The 24,182-nt window shown below is 38.4% G+C and overlaps 1 protein-coding gene and 1 pseudogene across 2 annotated transcripts in view; one reads left to right on the top strand and one right to left on the bottom strand.

The window, feature by feature from the left end:
• Nucleotides 1–24,182, bottom strand: part of ARHGAP42 (Rho GTPase activating protein 42) — a 246,678-nt gene that overhangs the window by 174,525 nt on the left and 47,971 nt on the right. For both annotated transcript variants that reach the window (XM_054592485.1, XM_054592486.1), the window contains exon 2: nt 3,755–3,850. In XM_054592485.1, the coding sequence (XP_054448460.1) occupies nt 3,755–3,850 (96 nt within the window). The remainder of the gene's footprint in view (nt 1–3,754; nt 3,851–24,182) is intronic.
• On the top strand, nt 11,255–11,736 carry LOC129086069 (60S ribosomal protein L30-like; annotated as a pseudogene).

The raw sequence follows: 24,182 nt of genomic DNA, 5'->3' as shown, positions 1-24,182 counted from the left end.
AAAGGAGGATGCTGGAAGCAGAGTGTGGGCTGCTGCCCTGCCTGGGACTTGAATTCTGGAAACAACTAATGTGCTCTCTGAGCCACAGGAATTCCCCACTGCGTCCCAGACCACCATTCCCATTTTGCTTCCTTCCAAGCCAGCAATGTGTCACTGATACCACAACAAGAAAAAAACAGCCAGCAGGCACAAGGCCAAAAGGTGGGAGCAGAAGGGGACAGCTGCAGAGTGGAGCCAATTTACAGGCCAGACACAGGCCTAGGAGTCTAAAAATTCCTGGAACAGCTTCCACTAATTAGGTAATTCTATTGATGCAGAAACAGCACCCTCTTTCCCTTATTTTGTTCAAGATCTGTTTTCCCCGCTACCCCACTGTAAGCACATTGAAAGCAGACGTCTTACTCATCTTCCTGCTGCCCTCGCAGCCACGCCCACCATCGTAACTCACAAAAAGTCTGCCACCGTCTTGATGTTACAAGTTACTTTGCACTGACATGGCTCACTTTTAAAAGATGAGCTTTTCTGGTAAGTCATCATTTTTAGTGGTTACATCCTTGGTTAAGTCTCAGGACTGCCCTGGCGGAGACAGTTGTGGCTATTACGCAAAGCTAACAGTCACAGCCGTCCCTGCTTCATTCCTTTTACTGACTCAGAGGAATAAAGGAGAAGCTGAAAGTGGGGCTTCGACAAGCTCTTTTAAAGATAACTGACACTAAAACAAATTAAATACATACATACATACATACATACATACATCTGACACCACGTACCTTCCCACGTAGGACCGAATGTGACAAAGGTGGGTGAGGACGATGGTTCTTGCAGCCCCCCCACGCCAGCCTTACCCATTACTCGCAGGGATACACTCGTGGATGCCTCGCCTTGGTACAACAGCTTGCCGTGGCCCCACAGAAGCTCTACATGTTCGGAATGATTATTGAAAGTCTACTATTTCTTCATTACCTACCTGTTACTTTTAACTATTTAGACTTCATTTGGAGGCTCAGGAAAAGGATAACACAGTTAGATGGAGAGATGGTACAAATATAGATGGAAACATCTATATTTTTACATTCGTTGTTTCAGAAATAACTAATGCTTACAAATATTTTTACTCTAAGTTAGGTTTTCCTAACAAAGAATTAGTGTTTAAGCCAGATACCCTGTAATAGGAGCTAAATAAAATAAGACTCCTGACATAAAAATAGCAAATAGTACTACACCTCACCCTTTATAGTATTTACCTTGCTCTAACTCCTCAAAGCCCTCTAAGCATTAATATTTAATTTAGTATTCATTGCATCTAATAAGCCTTTTTTACCTACTGATCAATTCACACCTTGCAACCTTTATCTGCAAGAGCCACAACAAAAACATCAATTTAGCTGAAGTGGAAAGAGACAAAGAGACCAACGTTGATGCAACCTGGGAGAGTCACCTAACATCTGCCTAGCCCACATAACACCGTGATTTAAAACCCTACCTCTGCAGCTGCTATGTGTGACTTTATGAAGGTATTTTAAGAAGCACAATAGAAGTTAAGGAAATGTGATTACCATACTGTTAATAACAAGTGAAAGACCAACTAGAAGCAACCTGAATACACTACAGAGATTTCATAAATTCATGTATATAAATATGAAATATTCTAAAGTCATGAAATTATTAAAGGTTATATCTATTAAAAAAACCAGAAGTATTTGTTTTAATCTTCTTTATAAAGAAATAAATATATATTTTTTTCTATTAGAAAAGTATACACATTTAAAAAACTAAATTTTATAAGGAGAACTGTCATTTAGTCAACAATTTAACAAAGGGTCTACCATGAGTCAGGCCCTAGGTCAGGCACTAGAACTAAAATGGTATAAAAAAAAAAAATAGATCTGACCTCTGCCTTCTTGGAATTTACAGATTTCATTACTAAGTCAAAATAACTGCAGTTATGTATGTGGATATTTTTTTTTCTCCTAAATAATAATGCTTATATATTAATATTTTAGTAATATAAGCCTTCATCTGGCTAAGTGTGCGTTACAGAGCCTGTATTGGGAGCTAGGCATTTATGACAAATGTCAAGAAGTAGCACACAAAATGACAACTATTGTTCCAAACGTCACGGTGTATGTCATCGACATCCTTGCCCTTTCATCCAGTGAAGAGGAAGAAGTCGTGCTGCTTCAGGCCCCTGTGGCAGTCCTCTCCCTCCTTGCTAGAAGCTCCCTAACTACCCCTCAACCAAGTGACAAGCATGGCTCAGCCACCTTTCATTAGAGAGCTGAGAACGGAAGAAGCCATTTCCGATCCCAAGAGACCTGCCCCCGCCACACCCCCCTCAGAGTAAACACTCAGCTAATAAAGCCAGCACCTGGCACAGCTCCCTGCAACACTGCCAACTTGACCATAATGATGGATGCATAATGCACACCTCACATGCAGAAACCGACTATCCAAGGACTCTGCACTTTGCCCAGTAATTTCTCCAAGAGGAACTCTCATGATTGTAAGCAAGCATAAGTCACACAATGAATCAGAAGCTCATTCAGCTTATCTTCTCCTGAGAGCCTTTCTTTTGTGGAGATAACACTGCCCTTTCCTTACACAGGCAGGTTTGGACTTGCCACTTAGGTTTACAAAAGTAGTACAAATACATTATTTAAAAATGCATATAATTGAGAAAACTACAAAAGAAATGGCTGAGGAAAGAAAGGGATGTGGCTGTGGAGAGGTATGTTCAGGGATCATAGATCTCTGCTGCTTGAGGTGTGGCCCATGGACCAGCAGTGTCGACATCACTCTCAAGCCTGTTGGAAACGCAGACCTACGCGCTCCACCTGAGCCCTCCTCAGTCAGAATCACCTGGAATGAGGCCTCCCGGTGTTTCACATACACACAAAAGCTTGGGAGTCACTATTCCGGATACCTGTAATGTTCTATTTTTACACCTGGAAGGTGAGTACACTTAGTATTATTCTCTAAAACATACACACATTTTATACAGCCTTCTGATTATATGACATGTCTCCAGTCTAGCCTACAAAGATGGACACCAGGCCTACAAACTGGCAAGTCGGGGTTGTGAAAATGCGGGCGAAAGAATGCTGCATGAATCTGATCTTCAAACAGTAAACTCAGACACAGATAAAACTTCAGAGATCACATAACCCAACCTATTCACTTAATGGGAAATGAAACCACGTGGTTGAGGAAAGGGCATGCCTTTCTCAGGGTCCAACTGCTACATTACTGTGGCAAAGCCAGGTGAGGGCTCAAGTCTCCTGACCCCGGCGATGTTCTGCGTCCCACAACGATACTGGTTTAATATGTCATGACTGAATTTTTTTCCCGATATAAACAAATACTCATGTTAAAAGAGAAATTGGTATTAAGTTAAAAAAAATTATTTATACCAGTACCTTGTATATTTAATAATAAAAATCTGATAGGTACTAGTTTGAATGAATGATCAACTTTGAGGCAAAGACATTGTTATCCACATCTTCTCAATGCGCTAAGCTAAATTATAGAATAATTAAGTAATTTCCTTATGTGAGAAACCACAGAGCTCAATTTTAAAACGATTTGTAATACCCTCTTCCACAGTAACCAAAAATCACCCTTTATCTATATCACAGTCAAAACAGTTTACATGTTTAATATTTGAGTGCGAATCTGTTTGATTTCAAGGAAATCAGTATCTTAAGTGGGATTTTTAAAATTATTACTTCGGATATTGAAGAACAGTAGTACTTACCAATACTGATTTCATCATCTGTTTCAGCATCACCAATACATTCAAATTGGAAATCTTGCAGTGACTGGGAAAACTTCTGCACTGCCATAGACAGATCTGTAATTAAAGTTTAAAAGTCTTAAGTTGAAGGTACCATGGAATACTCAAGTTTCCGCATGTAATATTATATAACTTTGATGTTAATACTATATTAACCAGAGCCTTTTAAAATACCAGCTTGATACATATAAGCAGAATTCAAAGAGACCACTAAAGAAATATTTTAAGAACTGGATCTGCTCTGCTCAAAGGGGATCTGCCTTTAAGATAGGTTTGGTGCCAGTCATGTGTTATCTGGAAGCCAACTTCCCAAAGCCTTTACCAAAGAATTACCATTCCTTCCCTATAAATGAAGAATTTATTTTATTTTTTGAAAAAATGGAATGCTACCAAGTTTGCTGGTGGGAAAAAAGTCAGTTGACCTTTGATTCGAAAGGGTCATTGACGTTATTCTACACAGACTGTGAAGCAGGTAGAGAATATATTTTTACCAATAAATCACTGGTTTTGATCTTCTTCTAAGGCGAAAGGCCGCCTGAAAGGTTGTTTACAAATAATCGTGATTTATCAGAGACCTCCAACCAAACATACTCTTACAATCCTAACTTCAATTTGAACAAGATTAAAGCCCTACTAAAAGGCAGAGTAGGGCTAGATCCAAAAGATGAATCTTTCTTTATTCCTGGAGAGAATAAAGATGAGTCCAGGATAATAAGAAGGAAAGTCCTGGGAGACAAAAGCCTGGGATGCAACCTAATGGACTGACTAAGAGAGCAGACTCTGGAGCCCGGCTGCCTGGGTCGAACCCCAAGTCCCACCACTCGCATGACCTTGGGCAAATTATTTAACTTCTATGGGCCTCTGTTTACTCATCTGTAGAAAGTGAGGGGCAATGGCATAACCACCTCATAGAATTGTTTTAAGGATTAAGTTAATATTTACAAAAGATTTAGAACAGAGCCTGATACTTAAGCACTATTTAAGTCTGTTAAACAAAATTAAAAATAAATCAAGCTTACAGTGCGGTATCACAGAAGCTTTAAAGGTCCCACCTCTCAGAAATACTCCAATCATCTATGCCAACCCTTCCACAAAAGTCTGCATCAGTAGGAAACATTTTTGGGGAATTCACTCCACATTTCATTGAATGTTATCTCCCTTGGGTTCAAGTCCAATACCTGAACCCTCACATTTAATTAAAGCAATAGGACATGACAAAGGCTCTCTCTTTGACCGATCTTTATAGTCAGGCTCCTGTGAGTCCTCTTCTTGACTAGGCCTCTACTTTGGCTCTCCTTCCTCACTGGACCTGCACAGCCCTGTTTTAGCAAGAACGTTATCGAGTCGATTTAGAGAGAAGCCCCAGCCTGGATATCTGATCAAATTCCTCAGCCCCCAACTTTGATGAAGAAGTTCTTGGCCTGTCTTCACCAAGAATCCTCCTACCCTTGATGTTTCCTCTTGGTAATTTTCCACTCACAACACCCCCCAACCTGTTCCTTGCCTATGTAAATCCCCATTTGTTCTTGTTGCATCCAGAGTTAAGCCTGATCTTGCTCCCCTATTGTGCCACTCTTGGCATTTATACCAACAGCCCTGAATAAAGTCTTCCTTACCCTGTTAGCAAGTGTCAGAATATTTTTTTCTTTAAGGGAACAATGATGGCTCCATGCCTAGACATGGCCCCATGACTTTTATGATAACCCACCACTCATGAAACTCCAAGCCCAGTATCTAAGAAAGTAAGCACTCACACATGAACAGGTCTCCAAGTATGAAGGTCACTTTCGGCACCACTGTGATCCAAGAACTCACCAACACACTGACACCACGGACAATTCTGAAGACCATGGCCCTGAGCCTCAGAGAGGTTTTCAAAAAACAGCAACAAATATAAACACACACACAAGACTGAATTTTTTAAATATTGTTTGAAAAAATAAGTCATGCTCTGGAAAGAGGATGTATAGTGACACCCCTTCCCCCAAGAGGGGTAAAATTTGGGGACGAGCTCACATCCTACTTGAGAGCTACTTTCAATTTAAGAGATTGGAAGTCAACCAGATTAAAAATAACTCTGCTTTGGACTTTCAGGAAGAAAGATGAAGAGAGCCTCCGTAGTGAATGATCAGTCAATGAGGAAAAGGCCTCATCAAGAACTAGACTCCACGAATTAGTTGTGAAGCCTTGAACAATCACTCATCCTTCCTGAGACACATTTTTCTTACCCATACAACAGAGAATTAATATTTACTGCACAGGTCTGTAACACAGATTAAATGAAGATGTGCCTGGTACACACTAGGCAACTCAATAAATGGCTTTAGTTATCATTCAAGCCTAGCTCCTTAAGGTGGCAAAGTCAGCCGGCCTTCCAGACAGAAGGGCACTCTGCAAAAGTGTGCGTTTATGGGACAGTGCACAGCTCTGGCTGAGGGTAGAGAAATAGTAACACCTGTATCAGATGTTATGAGAAGATAAAGACAGGAAGCACGCTTGTAGGATAATTTTAAGCCAAGCTGTTTGTGGGTACCCTCACCAAGACTTGGGAAAAAGCATTTTACTTAACATTCCTTTATTTTCCCATGTAAAATATAAAGGCTTATGCTAAAATGGATTTGAGTTACAGATGCAATTCCTACATGGCGGAACTGAGAAGGAAGGAGGGGGTTATATGAGTAGATCCGGACACTTAGGTACCCTGTAACAGACACCCTCCTTCTCTCCCCTCCTCACCACAAGCTCCTCTGAGTTTCCCCTCAAAATTCAATGTTACCTGGAAGCTTTTTCCTAGTGAACTTGTGATAACCCCCAATGACTGACCATTTCTTCCAAAACTGTCCTTGGCTTCCCATGGCTTGGCTCCTTGACTAAGAAAGGTAAGCTGCTTTGTCCTTTCACAGAGATCACGGTGAATGCACCGGAATAATTCTTATCCCCCACGAGAACACACTACCTCACTTTGTAAGCTACCCTTGTCAATATAGCTAAGTGACTGAGAGTTTGAGCTCTAGTGGCAGATTATACCAATTAGTGTCCTGCTTCTACCAGTCAGTCGCATGTTTATGGGCAAGGTCCACAACCTCTCCGTACTTCAGCGTCCTCATCTGTTAAATGGTACAGAACCCATCTCTCACGTTTATTGTGAGAAGCAAATAAGTGAGTTAATATAAACGAAACACTTAGAACAGTGTCTGACACACAGTTAAGCACTTAAAACGTGTTAGTTATTTCTATGTTGAACATCTCAGAAAAGAAAGGAAAAGGTAAAATTTCAGGAATGACGGTAGTAGCTGTTAGACCTTAGATATCCTTGAAAAGTGCTCAAGAAAACAATTTGTTGATAGGCATTTCAAATTCTTTCTTGGTGCACTGCAATCATGCTGTAACAGAGACAATCTGATTAGTCAGTATTTCTATGTAAGAGTTAGGTATCTGTTTCAACCCTGGATAGAATCAAGAATGCAAGAATTATCCCTTCACAGTCCTTTCAGAAGCATAAAGAGAAAGGATTACACAAGGTAATATGGTTTTTAACTATTTCAGGTGATAATTCCAGAAATAAAGAGAAAAGTTCAAAATACAACTTATTTTCAACTTCAAGTGTCTTGTTTCTTGATTTTCTTTTTACTTTTCTCATTTTCAAAAAACAAAAGTACTGATGAGGTCAAAAATATTATCAAGGTAAAGAACTTATGATATTTTCTGGCCGCATTATTTACCAGGCTGCAAAAGAGGAATCCAGCTCATATGTTTAACCTTGGTTCCATCTCTTACTGTGTACAATTCTGACTTGGAAAACCCAATACCTTCTATTGACTTAAAAACCACATGAAACAACTATTCCCTAAATCTAAAGTTTCTAAGCACTGATCAGATGCGCAAAACCCATGTACTGGTTCTGAAACCTTTTAAATAAAATAGATTCACATGTGATTATATTCCAAAGTTTGAAACCTAAGTTTTTAAAGCTTACAGTTGAATTTTAAGGTACCAAATTGTGTAATGATAGAATCAACATTTTATCTTAAATGCAAAAAGAAAGATCAAGTGAATAAAACATTACAACCAGGAAACATAGTTTAGGCAAGAGTACTGTTTCTTTCTCCCTATTTCTACCCAATTATTAGAAACTGAGGACAACCAAGAAAAATATCCCAGGCAGAGCTGCCATGGCCACATTCTATGGTGAAGGCAAAGGAATAACATTTACTAGCAAGCAACGTTGTAGATAGTAAAGATGCTATAAGTACCACTCACACCACATCCTTTCTATTGGCCTAACCTGCAAGGTAAGTGTAGGATGTCTTCATAAGTATTCACCTTATAACTTGGGAGAAATTACACTGGGCTTTACTCTGCAATGTTTTTTATATCAAAGGGTTAAACTATAGCACTCATGACCATATGATGCTAATGAAATCCTAAAACTTCTTTTCATTAAAGAAATACAAAACAATAAATGTTTAATTATAACTCTCCTTATATGCAGACTTTAGAACTAGAGTCTACCTGTTACTTTACAAGTGTTAATAGAATATACTTTTACAATGTCAGCTATGGAAGTGAGCTATATTTATGTCAGAACAAGTACAACCAGCCAGTCCACTGGTATAAGGGTATAAAGCAGCACTTCCTGAAATCCAGTTGCTCTCTGATTAGATTTAAGCAGACTCACAGAAGCAATATATCCAGACATATCTCTAGAATTATCGTCTTCACACTATCATGAAGAAGGCAGACAGTACAAAGCCATGGGAATTCCAGGTAAAAACAGAACACAACCTTCCCTCCAAAAGGGCAGAGTCCACTACGGACAAGCGCCATGTAGATAAATTCGATCAGAGGTCAACCGATAGTCTTCACCAGAGGTTAACGCCATCACCACAGATAGTACTTACTATGTGCCTGATACTTTTCCATGCCTTTAATGTAAATTAAATCACTAATACTCACAACAGCCACATAAATTATACATCATCACTACCATTTTACAGATGAAGAAACCGAGACACAGAAGTTAAATGACTTCACCAAGGCCACACGAACTAGTAAATAACAGAGCCAGAATTTCAACCCAGGGAACCTGGCTCCAGAATCTCCACTTAACCATACTACTATACTGCTCTGCACTGGAGACAGCAAATAAAAAGATACAGTGAGCTCTGCTTGAGTGCAGGGAGAAGGCTTCTCAGAGGAAATTAATGAAAACGGGGACTTGAAATGCTTACCAACACACTAGGCAAGACCAAATTAAGAAAATATCCAGAATCTTCCAAAAGCCATGTCCTACATATCCAACCACCTCTATCAAGATTCACACCAAACTGAGGTACTAGTTATTATCACAAACCATCCAGTCTCTTGTATCTGTTTATATTGTTATTCTACCTCTTTGAATTATATATACTTTTCTCACATATTTTACTTCAATATCCCTCTCAAGCCATTATTTCTTCCAAAGTTTCCTAAACTCTTTTACACTTACCCACTTCCCACTATATGTGACTCTTTTGCTGTGTTTTCTCTATTTTACCTTCTGTCTAGTCATCCATAAATACAGCTTATCCACCTTATTTTACATAGTGTACTAGAAGTAGAAGACTGTACCATCCATGAATACTGCCAAGTAATCAACACCATATCTTATATACAACAGGAACTCAATTGTTCACACAATGAATTTCGAAAGGTGGGCAAATACTCCAACCTTCCGGATGCCATTCACCTTCCCTTCTTCCCGCTTATGCTCTTAGAAGTCCCTAATGTAGGTTTTTAAGCCGCTTGTAAAACATGGATTATTCATTGTCCAAAACAATAATAACAATGTTTTACTATTTACAAGAAACTTTGATATACATTTACAATGCTAGCAATAGTGTTAGTAAGATGTTTTACTATTTCAAAGTTCTTAATTCTCACATAAAGCTATGAGGGCCGAAGCTCTAAAAAGTTATATAATAACTTACTTTGCCCAGAATCTAAGAGCTAGACTCCAACAGCGGGTCTTCTGCTTCCCAAATTGGGTATTTTTCCTAATGCACACCATAGCTTATTCCCCCAAAATAACAGGCATTAAAACCAGGGAGGGTACATCCTTTAGGCAACATCTACCTTATCGTTTACCTGCTGCATAAATTTTAAGATGGTAAAACTCTTACTAGACTATATTATATGAGAGAGGGCCTGCTATGCTTATTAGCATGGAATAAGCTAGTGCAAGCGTATTATTAAATGGTCATTATGAAATACCATGCAAAAACTCAAAGGAAATACTTCCTAATCCCACCAAATAGCTGGATAATGTTCTCAGTGTCAAGCTTCCTGAAGGTATGTATATTCTTCATCTCTCTTTGCCCTTAGTGCCCAATAGAAAGCAAACACATCAGAAAAGAGGAAAGGTAGAAAATATGAGTCATTTTAACCAAACTGCTAAAATTATTCACATTATGAAGGTTGAAGCATGAGGAAAGACTCAATTCTTTTTCTGACTAGCCTAGGCACTTTAATTTTTGAACTTTCCAGTCCTGCATCTGGACTCCCAGGTAACCTCCTAACTCTCCCCTGAAGAACTCACACGTACATCGTATATGTCGACCTGACATCCATCACCCAGACCACCAGAATGTGACCAGACCTCCTGGTCCCCATCATCCGGTCCGCCTGACAGCTGACTGATAACCATCTTGGACCAATCTAGGGTTGAGAATGCAGAAATGATAACTCAAAAATGTACTTTTTACTATAAGAACTTTTAACTTTTCTTTCTTCTTTGGAACATTTCTGGAGTTCAGCCTAGCTCTGCTCCCAGTTTGTAAATGGCAGGGCCCTTGAATAAATCGCTATCATTTATTTCTAGCAAAGCCCCCAGGCTCTTTCTGAGTTTGTTCAACACATAAAAAAGACCAAAGGGACCAGAGAAAAAGAGAGAAGTGTACACGAACTACCAATGCATTCATAATACAAGAACCCACTGTAGATAAATTACCAAAATGTTTATGGTACTGGGAACACACGAGTATAACTGCAAGCCTTAACTTAATTAAAACAAAAAACAAAAAAAAAACTACACACAGAATATGTCGAGGAATTACTAAATAAGCCTTGGTTTTTAATACCTGTAGGTACGTTTTTAGTGTTCTCTCAGAGAACTACAAATGTCAGATTGCTAGATGGACAGAAGTGAGGTGAAAAGAATACTGGGTGCGAAAAGGATAAGAAAAGCACAATGAGAAAAAAATCATTTCCATAGCTCTGATTTGAACAAAGTTTTAAAATGCCCATTTTGTTATTTTCTATTTTACATAAATCGCTACAAAATAATGGTTGTCCAATATTAACAGTTAAAGAAAACTCTTCATAAGGAAAGCTGAGTACAGAGAGAACTCCTTCGTTTCCCGCTCCCCCAACACCTTGGCGGCCGCTCTTGGCTGGAGGCCATCCCACACCTCAGGCAGGAAGATGGTGGCCACAAAGAAGACAAAAATGTCTCTGGAGTCAACCAACTCTAGGTTCCAGCTTATTATGAAACATGAAAAGTACGTGCTGGGGTACAAGCAGGCTCTGAAAATATCAGAAAAGGCAAAGTGAAACTGGTCATCCCTGCTGACAACTGTCCAGCCTTGAGGAGATCTGAAACTACACCATGTTGGTCAAGACTCGCGTCCATCCCTACACCAGCAATGATACTGAACTGGGCACAGTGTGGAAAATACTATAGAGTGTGCACACTGGCTATCACTGATCCCGGTGATTCTTATATCATTAGAAGCATGCCAGAGCAGATTGGTGAAAAGGAAATCAAGCAAAATTCTTTAATAAAACTGGCCAGAGCTTGGTTTAAAAACCAGCAGGGGAAAAAAAAAAGAAGAAGAAGAAGAAGAAGAAGAAGGCAGCCCAGGACAAAGCCTGGTACTGACAATTACTCAATAAATGTATGTTAAGCTGAAGTGAAACTGAGTGACTTATAGTAATGAAATCAAGGAATTCTTTCCTTGAAGGGCTTGAGAAACACAACCATGAAGCAATAGCTGTGTCCACAGGAGGTCACAGGAGACAGAATCACCAGAGGCCAATGGGTCAAGCATTCTCCTTCATGGTCTTGGAAATACAAAAAGCACAGACTCCTCTAGGCCACTATACTAACTTGCTGTAACCTAGGGTGTCACAACATGGTTCTTTTGTCACTGTGAAGTTGGTAAAACAAATTAGCCTAGCTTTAGATGACCTCATTAAGTCCTATACCAGATATGTATGCAGGGTCTTATTTTTGCATCCTGTTTTGCAGTGGATATAACCACCCTTCTGGCAGGCAATACAGGAAAGTCGAAGTGTCTGTTTTCAGTGATGAACTAAAGTCTTAAGTGATGAATGTGCTCAGATCTGGGAAGAAGTCCTTCTTTGGAATCAATCTTTGTTTCATGTCATGGACTAAGTGTGCCCAAAAATCAGAGACGTGTACCTCAATCCAGGAACCACCACTTCTGCAATGTCTTAGAGCGGGCACTTAGCTTCTCTGAATTTCAGGTTCCTCGTGTACAAAAGGAAGATACTAATCCCTTGTAAGCCTGTCATGAATATTACATGAAATTGGCTTAGCACAGTGTCTGGTACATAACAGAAACTTGAAATACTGGTTCTCAACAAATGTTAACTATTAAACCACTATTTATTATAATGGAAAATGCAGAATATCAAATATTTTGATTGTAAGCACAACATATTTAATCTGTGTATCAAATTACTATCTTCAGGAGAGCTTCAGTGAAAATAGTGGGCTGGCTTCTAATGAAGGCCAAACAGTTTGTAATCCCATAAATGATATGTATCTGGCAAGCAGTTCCAGAAGATTCTGGCCTAAAAACAACAAACAGGAACCAACACTTGGCCAGATTTTATCCAACAGTTTCTATAAAGCTACAAATTTCATGAAAATTAAAAAGACAAAAAAACCCACAAAGACTTCACTATTGCTACAGCCCAAGTCAAAAATAGAAAGTTCCAAAGATGAACTAAACTACCTTTTCTTCCTACCCTGGGGAAAAAACCTGGGGTTTGGGGGTGGGGGAGGTAGTAAGGAAACAGTACATTGCAGTTTCTCAGGATTCTCTTCCTGCCTCAATAAGCATCCCTTTGCTGCCTCCTTTAAGATTTCTCTTCCTCACACTATTTCCCTCAGAAGGGCTTGTCCTCAGCCACCCTGCTGGAACTCAGGACTTGTTCTCTTTTTAAGTTGTATTATCTGTACGTATCTACATGTAGGCAACTCCTAAGTGGTGGTTTCAGTTTGGATGCTGGAATTCCAAGCAAAATTTCCTAAAATATCCCTCTTACCTCTTTTGATTTAACTATAAAATGAGTTGCCCAACATGAAGGGTGACTTTGCAGTTTTCCTACAGTTTCTGGCAACACAGGGATGACCTGCCACGTTTTCTGGGCTTCCTGGTCTGCGTTCCCAGCCCTGACCTCTTCTGCCCTAGTCCAGTCACTCCTTTCCCACTCCTAAGTTGTTGGCCGGGAATCCACAACTTAGACTCTTCAGTAATGGAAAGTATTTCACTGTTCCAGCCCATTTTTCTCCAGACTACTTGAAGTACTATCTACCCAAGATGACAAATCTGGAAGAGCACTTGGTGTTAGCTTATCTTTCAGATCGGCCTAGTGATAACTCTTAAAACTTCTTTTTTCCATCATCAGCCCCTTCTCCATATCATATACCAAGTACATTTGTGGTTAAACCATGATTTGACTAGTTTAACTTCCTTTTTAAAGCACTGCATTAAGTTGCTACCTACTAGACCGTGCAAGTGTATCATCTTTCCTCTATGTGTTTTTTAGCCCATCTTTTTTCTCAAATTGTTCTCTGCATCCTCAACATTCCAGCCAAACAAATAAATCTACACTTTAATTTTCTGACCATCCACTTAAGTCACTAGTCACTCTCCATGTTGGACACAGCCCTTTGTCTCTTAAATGTCTTCAAAAAAAGAAGTACTCACAGCACCACTGTGAAGCTGCATCATACTTTATGGGAGCAGTTGGCTATACTTGAAGATGATCTACATAGCTTCCTTTCCTCCTTTTAAAGAGCCTTTAAGACCTGCCTTCCTAGATTAACTGACCTGAAATCCACACCCCACCAGGGCACCTGCTGATTCTCAGATACTGAATACTGACGCGCCGTACCATGCAAAGCAGTAGGCCACGGGCTCAGAAAGCTGTGGATCCTTTTAGTGTATCTTCGTGGTGCCACAACCTTTATTAGAAAATTGGGGGAAAGGAAGCTAAGTAATTTTATGCTGTTTTACATTTTTTAGAATGCGCATATTGTGGGTAAAGCAGAACTTATATGAATTAAGTTGTATCTTGCTACTTCCACTGAAGCAGAAAGTTTGGGCCAATTCATGTTCATCTTCCCTTCCTCTGATAGAAAATTTTGAGAAATACTATATTACTACAATCTACCTCTTTGTTGAATGTCTATTGATATACCATACAATTTTTTATATTATTATATTTACTTGTATCTTAGTCCCAAACATTAAAGCCAGTAGAGGACAGAGAATTCCTACAGTCTTTATTGTATCCAGCCCAGGGCCTTGAGAATAGAATTACGGAATTCAGAGTATGAATTTAGGAAAGGTTAACTAAGGCATTTCCACGACTGGCAAAGAGCAATCAGAGATAAGAAGCCAGGTGGTTAGAGGCAGACTTGCCTCTAGCTATAAAAGATGCTATGAGGAAAACCAGAGCCCCAGTCAACAAACATGCCTAACTAGCTGGACATCAAATCAAGTAGATGAGATCTGAGGAGCCAGTGAGAATGGAAGGAGTTTCTTTCATTTAAGGTCTTTTGGCAAGCTGGGAAAAAGCAAAGCAGTGGAAGCTGACAAAAGCAGCCTAGATATTTTAGCTGCTGCCCTAAAACCTCAGCATTGATTTAGAAGAAATCCAACTCTAAAAATGATTCTGGTGGTCTAGGCAAGTTTGATGGGGGGCAGCATTTAGTTTTAAAAAGTTTTTAATTCTGCAATCTTAAATCATTAGAGACGGAACAAGTGCAGGCTTTTATTTCCCTGTATCATTCCTTAATGCAAAGAAGTCCCAAAATGATAAGAGCAAGGATCTTGGTGTCAGACTAGTAATTAAACTATCCGTTTTGCTATGTGGACAAGTTAAGTCACTTAAGCTCTTCAAATTTGAAGAGCTATATACTTATCTATGAAATGTACATAGTATTAATACATCTACTTCATACAATTGTTGTGCTGATCACATGAAATCAGCATAGCACATAATGAGAGCTTGATAAACTATCATAATTCTAACTACTATTATTTTTCAGGAGGAAATCATTGACTAGAAAGATGTCACTCTTGGCTATCAGTTACTAGCCAAGGTTTCCTCCCTGTGCTTGCCAACCAAGGTAACTCTAAAGTGAAACAAACATCATCACTATGATCCAACTGTCTCTATTCCAAAAGGTAAGCTTATCATAAATGCATTTTCCCATGAGTTGTTTAACAACATGCAACTTTAAAGTTCTATGACACTTATATTGCCTCTGATAAGTGACACATTAAACCTTTATTAAAGTATCATCTCAATGGTTAGATATCTGCATTCCAGCATTCCTTAAAATATTCCTAGACCCCATAATGAAATCTGTTTAACCGACCACAGAAACAAGCTAACATACATGACCCTCCAAAAATTTTTCTAAACATAATTTAAATGGAACAACAAGCTTAGAACGCAAGTGCAGCTTAAATGGCTGGCTATGTTTATTGTGACAGCAATATTTAGATTTTCACTACTGTATTTTTACTGATTTTCTTTGGCCAAATAAAAATGTAAAGTATCATGTAATATATCATAGCTCTATATGACCACTATGGTTATGCAAAAGAATTTTTTCACATAGAGGCATAACTAATATCGTCTTAAAGACTGGAAATATTTTATAATGAATAGTAATTGAAAGGCTCTGTCTTGGACAACACGTGAAGTATGCTGGCATCATGCCTCGTTCCTCCAGAAAAGAAACAGAAAAGAAGGACTCTGTAAAACTGTGGGGGCTGGGCTGCCAGGGAAGTGAGGGCACAAAGATCATTATTCTCCTTTTACGTAATGTGTTTCATAAGTTGTTTTCAATAAAGTTAGTATCCTATGGTGACAGACTTCATTTTTCTGCTGTCCTGCCCTATTTTGAAACACTGAAGGAATTTTTCAAACTATTTCAGGAAAACTGCATTTTAACATTATAGAGTCCATTTGTGTACCTTTAGAGCCAACCCCTCACCTCATTTTTAATAGATATTATCACAACAGAGATGATTATTTTGGTGGGATATGCTTTATTACTTTTCTGTTCTAATTTAAATTCCAAGTGTTCCGCTTTTAATACATTGACTTACTACAGCCTTCTCACCACCTTAAATACACTTGATGAGATTTTTCAAAACATATTTATACTCCTTACCTCACTGGAACCCCAAAGGGTAAACAGACTGGGTAGATAATTACCTCCATACTACAGATGAGGAAACTAAGGCCCAAGATTAAGTGATTTAACCAAGCAACAGAGTCAGGCTGGAATCCTAGTCTCCCACGTTCAGAAGGGTATAGTCACCCTTCTTTCTATACCACTTTAAATGAATATTTCCCTTACATCTATAATTCTACCACTCTGGGTTCAGCTCAGTAGTAAATAAAAAATTTTACTAGAGCGTTTATAATCTTTTTTTATTTATCATTTCTTACTCTTAAAAAAATCACTCATTTTTACAGACCTTATGTCTCCATCATGTAACTATTTTAACTTCCTGTGAATGGTCACTATAAAAATACCTAATAGCTTTGAAGAAGATACACTTCATATGTTTAAAGGATTACTTTTATTTTGGGGTGATTAATTATATTCATCAGAAAACAGAGATAAATCCCAATCTTTTATTCTAAAAACTAAAACTCATTCACCTAAATGCCATGCTACTTCAGTTGCCAATGTGCATACATTTCAGTCATCTGTACAGAGTCAGCCACTGCCTGCTGAGATTCTAAATAACTAGGATTTTTATTTAACAACCATGCTGTGTCCAACTGTGTCAACTTGTACAACTAAGTCTGGCTTTAGAGCTTCCCACACACTGGAAGGCACACTGTCTCTAATTATTTTACTGCTACAAATAAAGGGACTTTTCATACAGGCATTACACACAGTTTATGCCAGGCTTTTATTAGACAGCACGTAGCACGCCCATGATTAAGTCACTATTCAATTCAAAAGCTTAAGTTTTATGTGGTTTTCACTTCTTGCCTGGTATTTTTGGCTTACTTCAAAACTTAATATTAGTTCCTCAACTAATAAAATTTTAAGGTGCTGTAATTTTCATTTACCATAGCTCATACATTCTAAAATGCTAAATTTTAAGAAAGACCCCTACCCGATTTTAGAGTTATTAAAAATATAAATACTGTACAACTTTGATTCCATCAAACTCTTTACATTTTATACGTCACTCATATTGAACAATGGCATCTTTGGGAACATCTGACTCTGTAGAGTAGGAATTACCGCTAATCTTGAGGAGCTAGTAACCTAACAAAACAAACAGCACACAGTGTACGTCCTCAACTGCCTTTCCCTATCTCTGAATGCCACGGAAACCTAACACCGTGAAAAGCCTGCTTGGGAAATACTCAATCTCCAAGTGTGAAATAAGAAATCAGTTCTCTCTAGCTTAGCTTCTCATTCTTGGGCATCTAAATGGCGTGAAGCTCTCACGCCACCCAGTCCCTTGGGCTGCTTTCTGGCAGAGACTCCAAGCGCAAAACACGAGCCAAAGGGAGCTAGCTACCTGCAGCTGTGTGCTTATTTAAGCCACCTGAGGACCCTAGAAATGCCAAAGCAGTGGTATCATAGACCGTATTTTAACAAGGGCTCTCCAGATAATGAATAAAATACTATAGTCTTCTGTATTTTCAGGATGAAAATTCATGAGAAGAGATATACAACTGAGAACTGAAATTGTATGGATTATTTGCACCACTGTTCCCTAGTCATAACTTTTTAGTATAAAAAAATGCTCTATCATCCAAGATTCCCATTCAGTTCCAATGTTGTACAGTGTAGGGAGCCAAATGTGATTCAAGGGCAGTGACTTTTATGATAAATGTAGTTTGTGCACTAGTTGCCACAGGTCTGTGGTAGGTGTGAGGCTAAGCACTGTCTTCAGCTAAGTAATTTAGGAATTTATGTTACATCGGAATAGTGAAGGGTATACCTAGACATCCCCGTGAGAATCGTGGAAATCATCCCTATTGAGTGACTAATATCTACTATAATGGCAACATTTCAAAAAGTTATGTTGGGTATCAGATTTGTTTAACATCTAAATTATTAGATCTTTTCAATAAACTGAAATGGTGCATTTCTTTAATCACAGCCCCCTCAAACAAAGGGAGTAAAGAAGTACTGACCAAATAAAAGTCCTTGGGATTTAGCTTTATTGAGTAGTAAACTTAATATAAAATGACCATACCACTATCTGTAAATGGTAGTTCCTAAAGGGCTTGAGAGATTTGCTCCCTAAATACCTTGACTGTTATCCTGCAAACAAATCTTTGTGCTATGAAACTTCACCATCGGTGGAGAAATAATTTGCTTAAGTAAGGGTAAATTCTAACCCTGTATCAGTTGCCAACTGCAATTAATCCTAAAACAGTTAACTACAAATTAATGAGTTTATTGAAAAATTAACAAACTAGTTCATTTTATCAAACTTTCCCATATAGGGTTCATTTAATCAACCAAAATGTATGTATTAACTCCCTATCCATCCAATTTCTACACTGCTCTGTCTACAAAGATCCAACTTTCTATCATCCAAACACCTTAGTAAGTAAGAACCAGAGTGAATCTGGAATGACAGATTATTCAACTGCAGAGAAAAGTGAGGAATAAATTTTGCTGAATTAAAGATACTGAAGATAGTACCTTCTCTAAACCCAATCAGTTAGATCAGAGGAGAGTTTGTCAATTTGTTAAACCACTTAATTTAAAATCATCTCCAGATTACTCAAAGGCAGTGCAAGATGAATGATAAAAATATACCCACTAGTTAAAGAGCACTAAAATAAGTGAGAACTTACTCAAAATGAAATGCTTTTCCCTCAAGTTTAGAAGAAATTGGTACCTAAATTATCTAAATATAACCTCACTCCCTCAATCCTTTCAGATCTTCAAATGTCAATCAGTAAGGTCTTCCCACACCACTATTCAAAATCATAGCAGCTCCTATAGAACACAAACATGTACTTAGTTAGTTTTGCATAAATAGATGAATGAGAGTAAATGCATATAGTAAGATCCTCTAACAGTGGCCTTTTTAAAATGGGATCTGTGCATACTACACTGGATTCACTGCTTTAAGCACAGCACACACTTTTTTATTACTATTTTTATATGAAAACAAGAACACATTATAGAACGTTATATTATGGAATACATTTTAAAATAACTCAAAGGCAATTTTGGCTTGCAATAGGCAGAATGGAGCTATACAGAAAATAGTCATATGGGGAAAGAGGGATAAGTGTTTAGAATGGGATGTATTTTCTCTCCTCTCTTTTAGGGTAATTTTGTAGGAATGTATGGAAAGTAATATGTCAGAACTAGAACATCATCAACAGAAACAATCACACTTTTTAATACACCTGAAAAGAAAGGTTTCCCAGCCATGCATTTCACTGTTAAGCACAAAGAAGCTAACCTGAATCAAAGAATCAAAGAGTAGAATTTTCAGTTTATTCCCTACAAGTATGGAATAGAACTCAGCCAGGGAGAAAGAGTAGGAGAAATCCACACAGAGCTGCACATGGCTGGAACTCAAAGGTCCTCAAAGTACCTGTTTCTTTCTCAGATGAAGTGAAACCAACCTCAATAGACTGCACCTTTTAAAAATCATACAGCTAGCACTTGTTATGTGAAAGATCTTTTATTTAGCTCTTTCTTTCCCTACTAAAGATCTTAAACATGTCTGATTACTAGCTTAGTGCTCAATATTTCAATTTCAAATTGAGGAATAGTTCTTTCATGCTCTTCCACAAGCCGTTAGTGTCCTTGTTTACAATGACTGGCAAAACATATTTATACATGTGAATAAGTGCTCCAGGAATCTTACCAATTCTGTGAGAAAGATTTTTTTGCAAGTCTCCCAAGTTAACCAGTTTAAATTTTATTTATACTCATTTTATCACATGGTTACAAGTAGTTGTAATATGAATTAAAGATTTACAGTTGAAATGCTAATCTACCATACACATTTGTGTCTCACAGGTCTTAAAAAATATGCATACTTTAAATTATTACTCACACACAACTGGACAGAAAGTCAGAAGTGAAGGGTTGTAGTGCCAGTTCCGCTGCTATTGATTTAATACATGACCCTGTGTGACAAGTTAGTAGGTGATGACTTCTTTGGGCCACAGAAAAGTCATCACCAGCAGACTGCCTGCCATGTAACAAATGCTCAGTAATTTGACTGAGAAAGCTTTCTAATTAACAGGGTCTGTTGCTTCAAAATATAAAACACTTTTCTTCCTAAGGAACCTCAAAGCACTTCAAATATATTACTATCTCTCGCCACAAATTACATATCTGAAACCTCAGCTCTTCAGATAACAGAAACTCAGTCACCGCTCCTGTACTGTGGTCCTGCAGGACAATCAGCTGGGAGCTCTGGTCAGGAATGAGTGTGGCCACTTCAGTGCTAGAGTTCGCTTCCCTTCAATGTTTCAACGGAAACCGAAACAATGATTCTAGTTCTACAGAGATAACCAGTTAACATTATAACACACGGACCTACCTATTTGTAATAGAAGAAACAAGACCTTGCACATCCAAGAGTTAACAGCCTTGTGGGGAATAAACATCTTACTTGGATGAAATAGGATCACTGCAGTGATAGTATTCGATCCACAGGGAGAAAGATGCAGGAGAAGATGGTTAGAAGCATGAGTAAGAGCTTAAGGAAAGAAAAGGGGAGAAAACTAGCTACAGCTCCATTTAGAACAGTTGCCCGTTACCTTTTGTTTCCTGATGGAATCGCTAATATTTCCTCTGAAGTATTTTTTTTTTCATCCTAAACCTAAAATAGACAGATTGGAGTCTCGGGTTACAGCAGGCCACCTTATGGATTCCCCTCTAAGCCTGAGCGTGCCAGAATTTGCACACTGCAGTCATCAGTATAGATGCAAAGGAATGCTTGCTGTCAATTTAGGTAAGAACAAAATAACAATTCTCAGATTAAAGTACGTACCACTCACACTACGTTATTTTGCCAAAATTAATCACTACTTTTGCAATAAAACATGGTGGGGGAAAAAGTCTTTCACACAGAGAAACTGCCTTTCCAGGCAACATTTCAGTAACGAGGGACGCCTAACACTTCCATTTAGGCTCAGAGCAGCTAACTGGTACGCCACAATTCAGGCTCCCCCTGACTGAGGCTGGACAAGGAAGCCAGGCCTTTAAGGTTCTTCAGTCTAGACTAGCACCTGCAGAGAGAAATAAAGGGAGGAGTCAAGGTCAGTTACATGGTGGACATGCCAAAACAAGAAAGAGTCCACAGTGGAATTCCCTTTATCCCACACTCCTCTAGTCACAAACACGTAACCTTCACGCCTTGTGGCTTTTAAGGAGGCACCACATTTCACTAATTATAAGAATAAGGTCCCTTTACATCCCCATGACTATTTTGTAACTACCAATCTGTATTTCTTAATCCCTTCACCTTTTTCACCCAGTGCCCCAACTCCCATCCCCTCTGGCAACCACAGAAAATACAGTCAATAATTGTAATAACTATGTATGGTGCCAGGTGGGTACTGAAAATATCAGAGGAAATACTTTATAAGGTGTATGACTTGTCTAACCACTAAGCTGTAGACCTGAAACCAATACAAAATAATTCTGAGTATACACTGTTACTGAAAAAAATTGAAAATAAGTAAAAATAAACAAAAAGTAAAAAAAAAAAGAATAGATTCCCCCCTGGCCATGTTGCTCAGTTGGTTGGAGTGTCATCCCATACACCAAAGGTTACAGGTTCAATCCCCAGTTGGAATACATATGGGAAGAAACCAATCAATGTTTCTCTCTCACATCAATGATCTCCCTCTCTCTCTCTCTCTCTCTCTCACTCCTCTCTCTCTCTCATCAATAAACAAATTTTTTAAAAAGAATATTCCTTCTTTACTTCCCTCATAACATACCTCTGCAAAGTAGCCTTGCAGTCGCTCAAATAAATCTTTCTGCTTTTCTACCCAAGCCCATGAGACTGGAATGAGATCTCATTGTCTCACTCCAGGAATAACTACATTTCATACATAACCCTGTCAATTTCTATATCCTTAGGAAAGGAAATCAAGAACCACCACAAGTGTCCCCTTTACTTGACATGTATGTGTGTGGGTATGTTTGAATAATCTAGTCATTAAAGTTTCCCCCAAAGTTTCTCTAAACCTGTGTCAAACTACAGCCGTAGCGGAGCTGTCCCTGGAGCAGCCAAGTCTGACACTGGAACACAGGAGGAAGCAGAAGGGGCAGCTACCAGGAGCAGTGTATCCACCATTCCATAAAAAACTCTGCCTTCCAGGCAGTTTTCCTCCTTACCAACCATCCTCCTCCCTCTAGAATTTACAGCTCAAGATAACATTCACCACATGAACAGAGTTATCATCAAGTGGCAAAGAAGAGAATGGGTTTAAATCCTAGTTCCATGACTGACTGGGTAGCATTTTGTTACCTTGAGCAAATTATTTAACTGCTTTCTCACAGTCTCGATTTTCTACATATAAAAGAATGCGACCACTTACTTCACAGTGTTGGTGGGAAGATTAGAGAAATTCAGAGCCCTAGTGTTTATTAAGTATGTTTCTCCCCCCACACCAGTTCCCAAGGGAAAATATTGGGTGCATCATATAAAAGTGGGGTGGGGGCAGATGGATGGCGACGAGCATATCCTTTTTAAAAATTTATATTCAAGATAAAGGTCATGGAACAAGGAGATCTAAAGTATGTTTTATAATTTTAGATTTCACTGTCGCAGGAAAAGATCCAAAATCATATACAAAGAATGAACACACATACATATTAGCCTTAGTCCAAAATTAGAAAAGAAAATAATGAACTTTTAGCTTTCAGGATGACACCAAGTAACTAAATCTTTTTACAAAAATTCTGTATATCTGCAAGACATCACACACAAAATCTTTTCATAGATATTCACTGCCTAGGTAAAAGCCTTTAACCACAAGTGATGTAAAAAATCTGCAGCTGGGTTAGGGGTCAGCTGCACTCAGCAGTTTTGTGTGTGTTGGGGGTGGGGTGTGTCAGGAATGAATGTGGTTATCAAGGCATTTTCTAAGTAGGGAACCCTTGGAACAACATTAGAGTGAGGGTCATGGGAAAAGAAGTTTTGCTCACCCTACTTCCTGGCGGCGTTTTAAGTACATAAGCCATAAGCTACTCATGTTTACAAAATGGAACAAGAAAAAAGGGGTTTATTAGCTGAGGGGGAGCACACACTCAGATTACACATTACTTACACTTTTTAAATCTTCATTTAAACTCTAGAAATAGTTTAAAAGACTTGGACAGATTTCACTATGCAAAATATTTAATCCATACTGCTTTTATAAGTTGAATTATGTTAGAGTATTTTTATTAAAGCCCATCATATAAATGAAACTTTATTAAGAAAGAAAACAATCATAATATATCTACTTTATCCTTCTCAGGATAAAATATGCAATTTGAAGATATTTTTCAGTCATAAAAAGTATTTCTCAGGATTCCAAACTTTCTTTAAAAAAAAAGATTTTATTTATTTATTTGTAGAGAGGGGAGAAGAAAGGGAGAGAAACGTCGGTGTGAGAGAGAAATATCAATTGGTTGCCTCTCTTCTGTGCCCTGACCAGGGACAGAGCTTACCACCCAGGCATGCACCCTGACCAGGAATCGAACCAGCTATCTTCTGCTTTGTAGGATGAAACCCAACCATCTGTGCCACACTGGTCAGAGCCAGGATTCCAAACCTTCAAATCTAGAATTCTCCATGTTAAAACAAGATTGTTTAAGAACTAGATGAATGTGTTCTGCACTTGACATAAAATCCAAGAGCATTTCAGTTACCAAAGGTCAATATAGTTCCTCATTTTTAAATTGCTTCGCTAAAATTCATAGACTAAAGATAACCAGTTAACGAATCTGAAATTATACAAGCAATAAAAGCTATCTCTTTTTTTAAAAAGAGGACCCTAAAATAACTCAACTTAAGGGAGAAAAAAGTCATTGCCATTTTTATTTGGTGTTTCTTTGTCTTAA

This window comes from Pteronotus mesoamericanus, unplaced genomic scaffold (genome assembly GCF_021234165.1).
Source record: "Pteronotus mesoamericanus isolate MK-2021 breed Mesoamerican mustached bat unplaced genomic scaffold, CSHL_Meso_final scaffold_36, whole genome shotgun sequence".
NCBI classification, from domain to species: domain Eukaryota; kingdom Metazoa; phylum Chordata; class Mammalia; order Chiroptera; family Mormoopidae; genus Pteronotus; species Pteronotus mesoamericanus.
The sequence above is the reverse complement of the archived record's forward strand: the minus strand, read 5'-3'. Positions and strand labels throughout refer to the sequence as shown.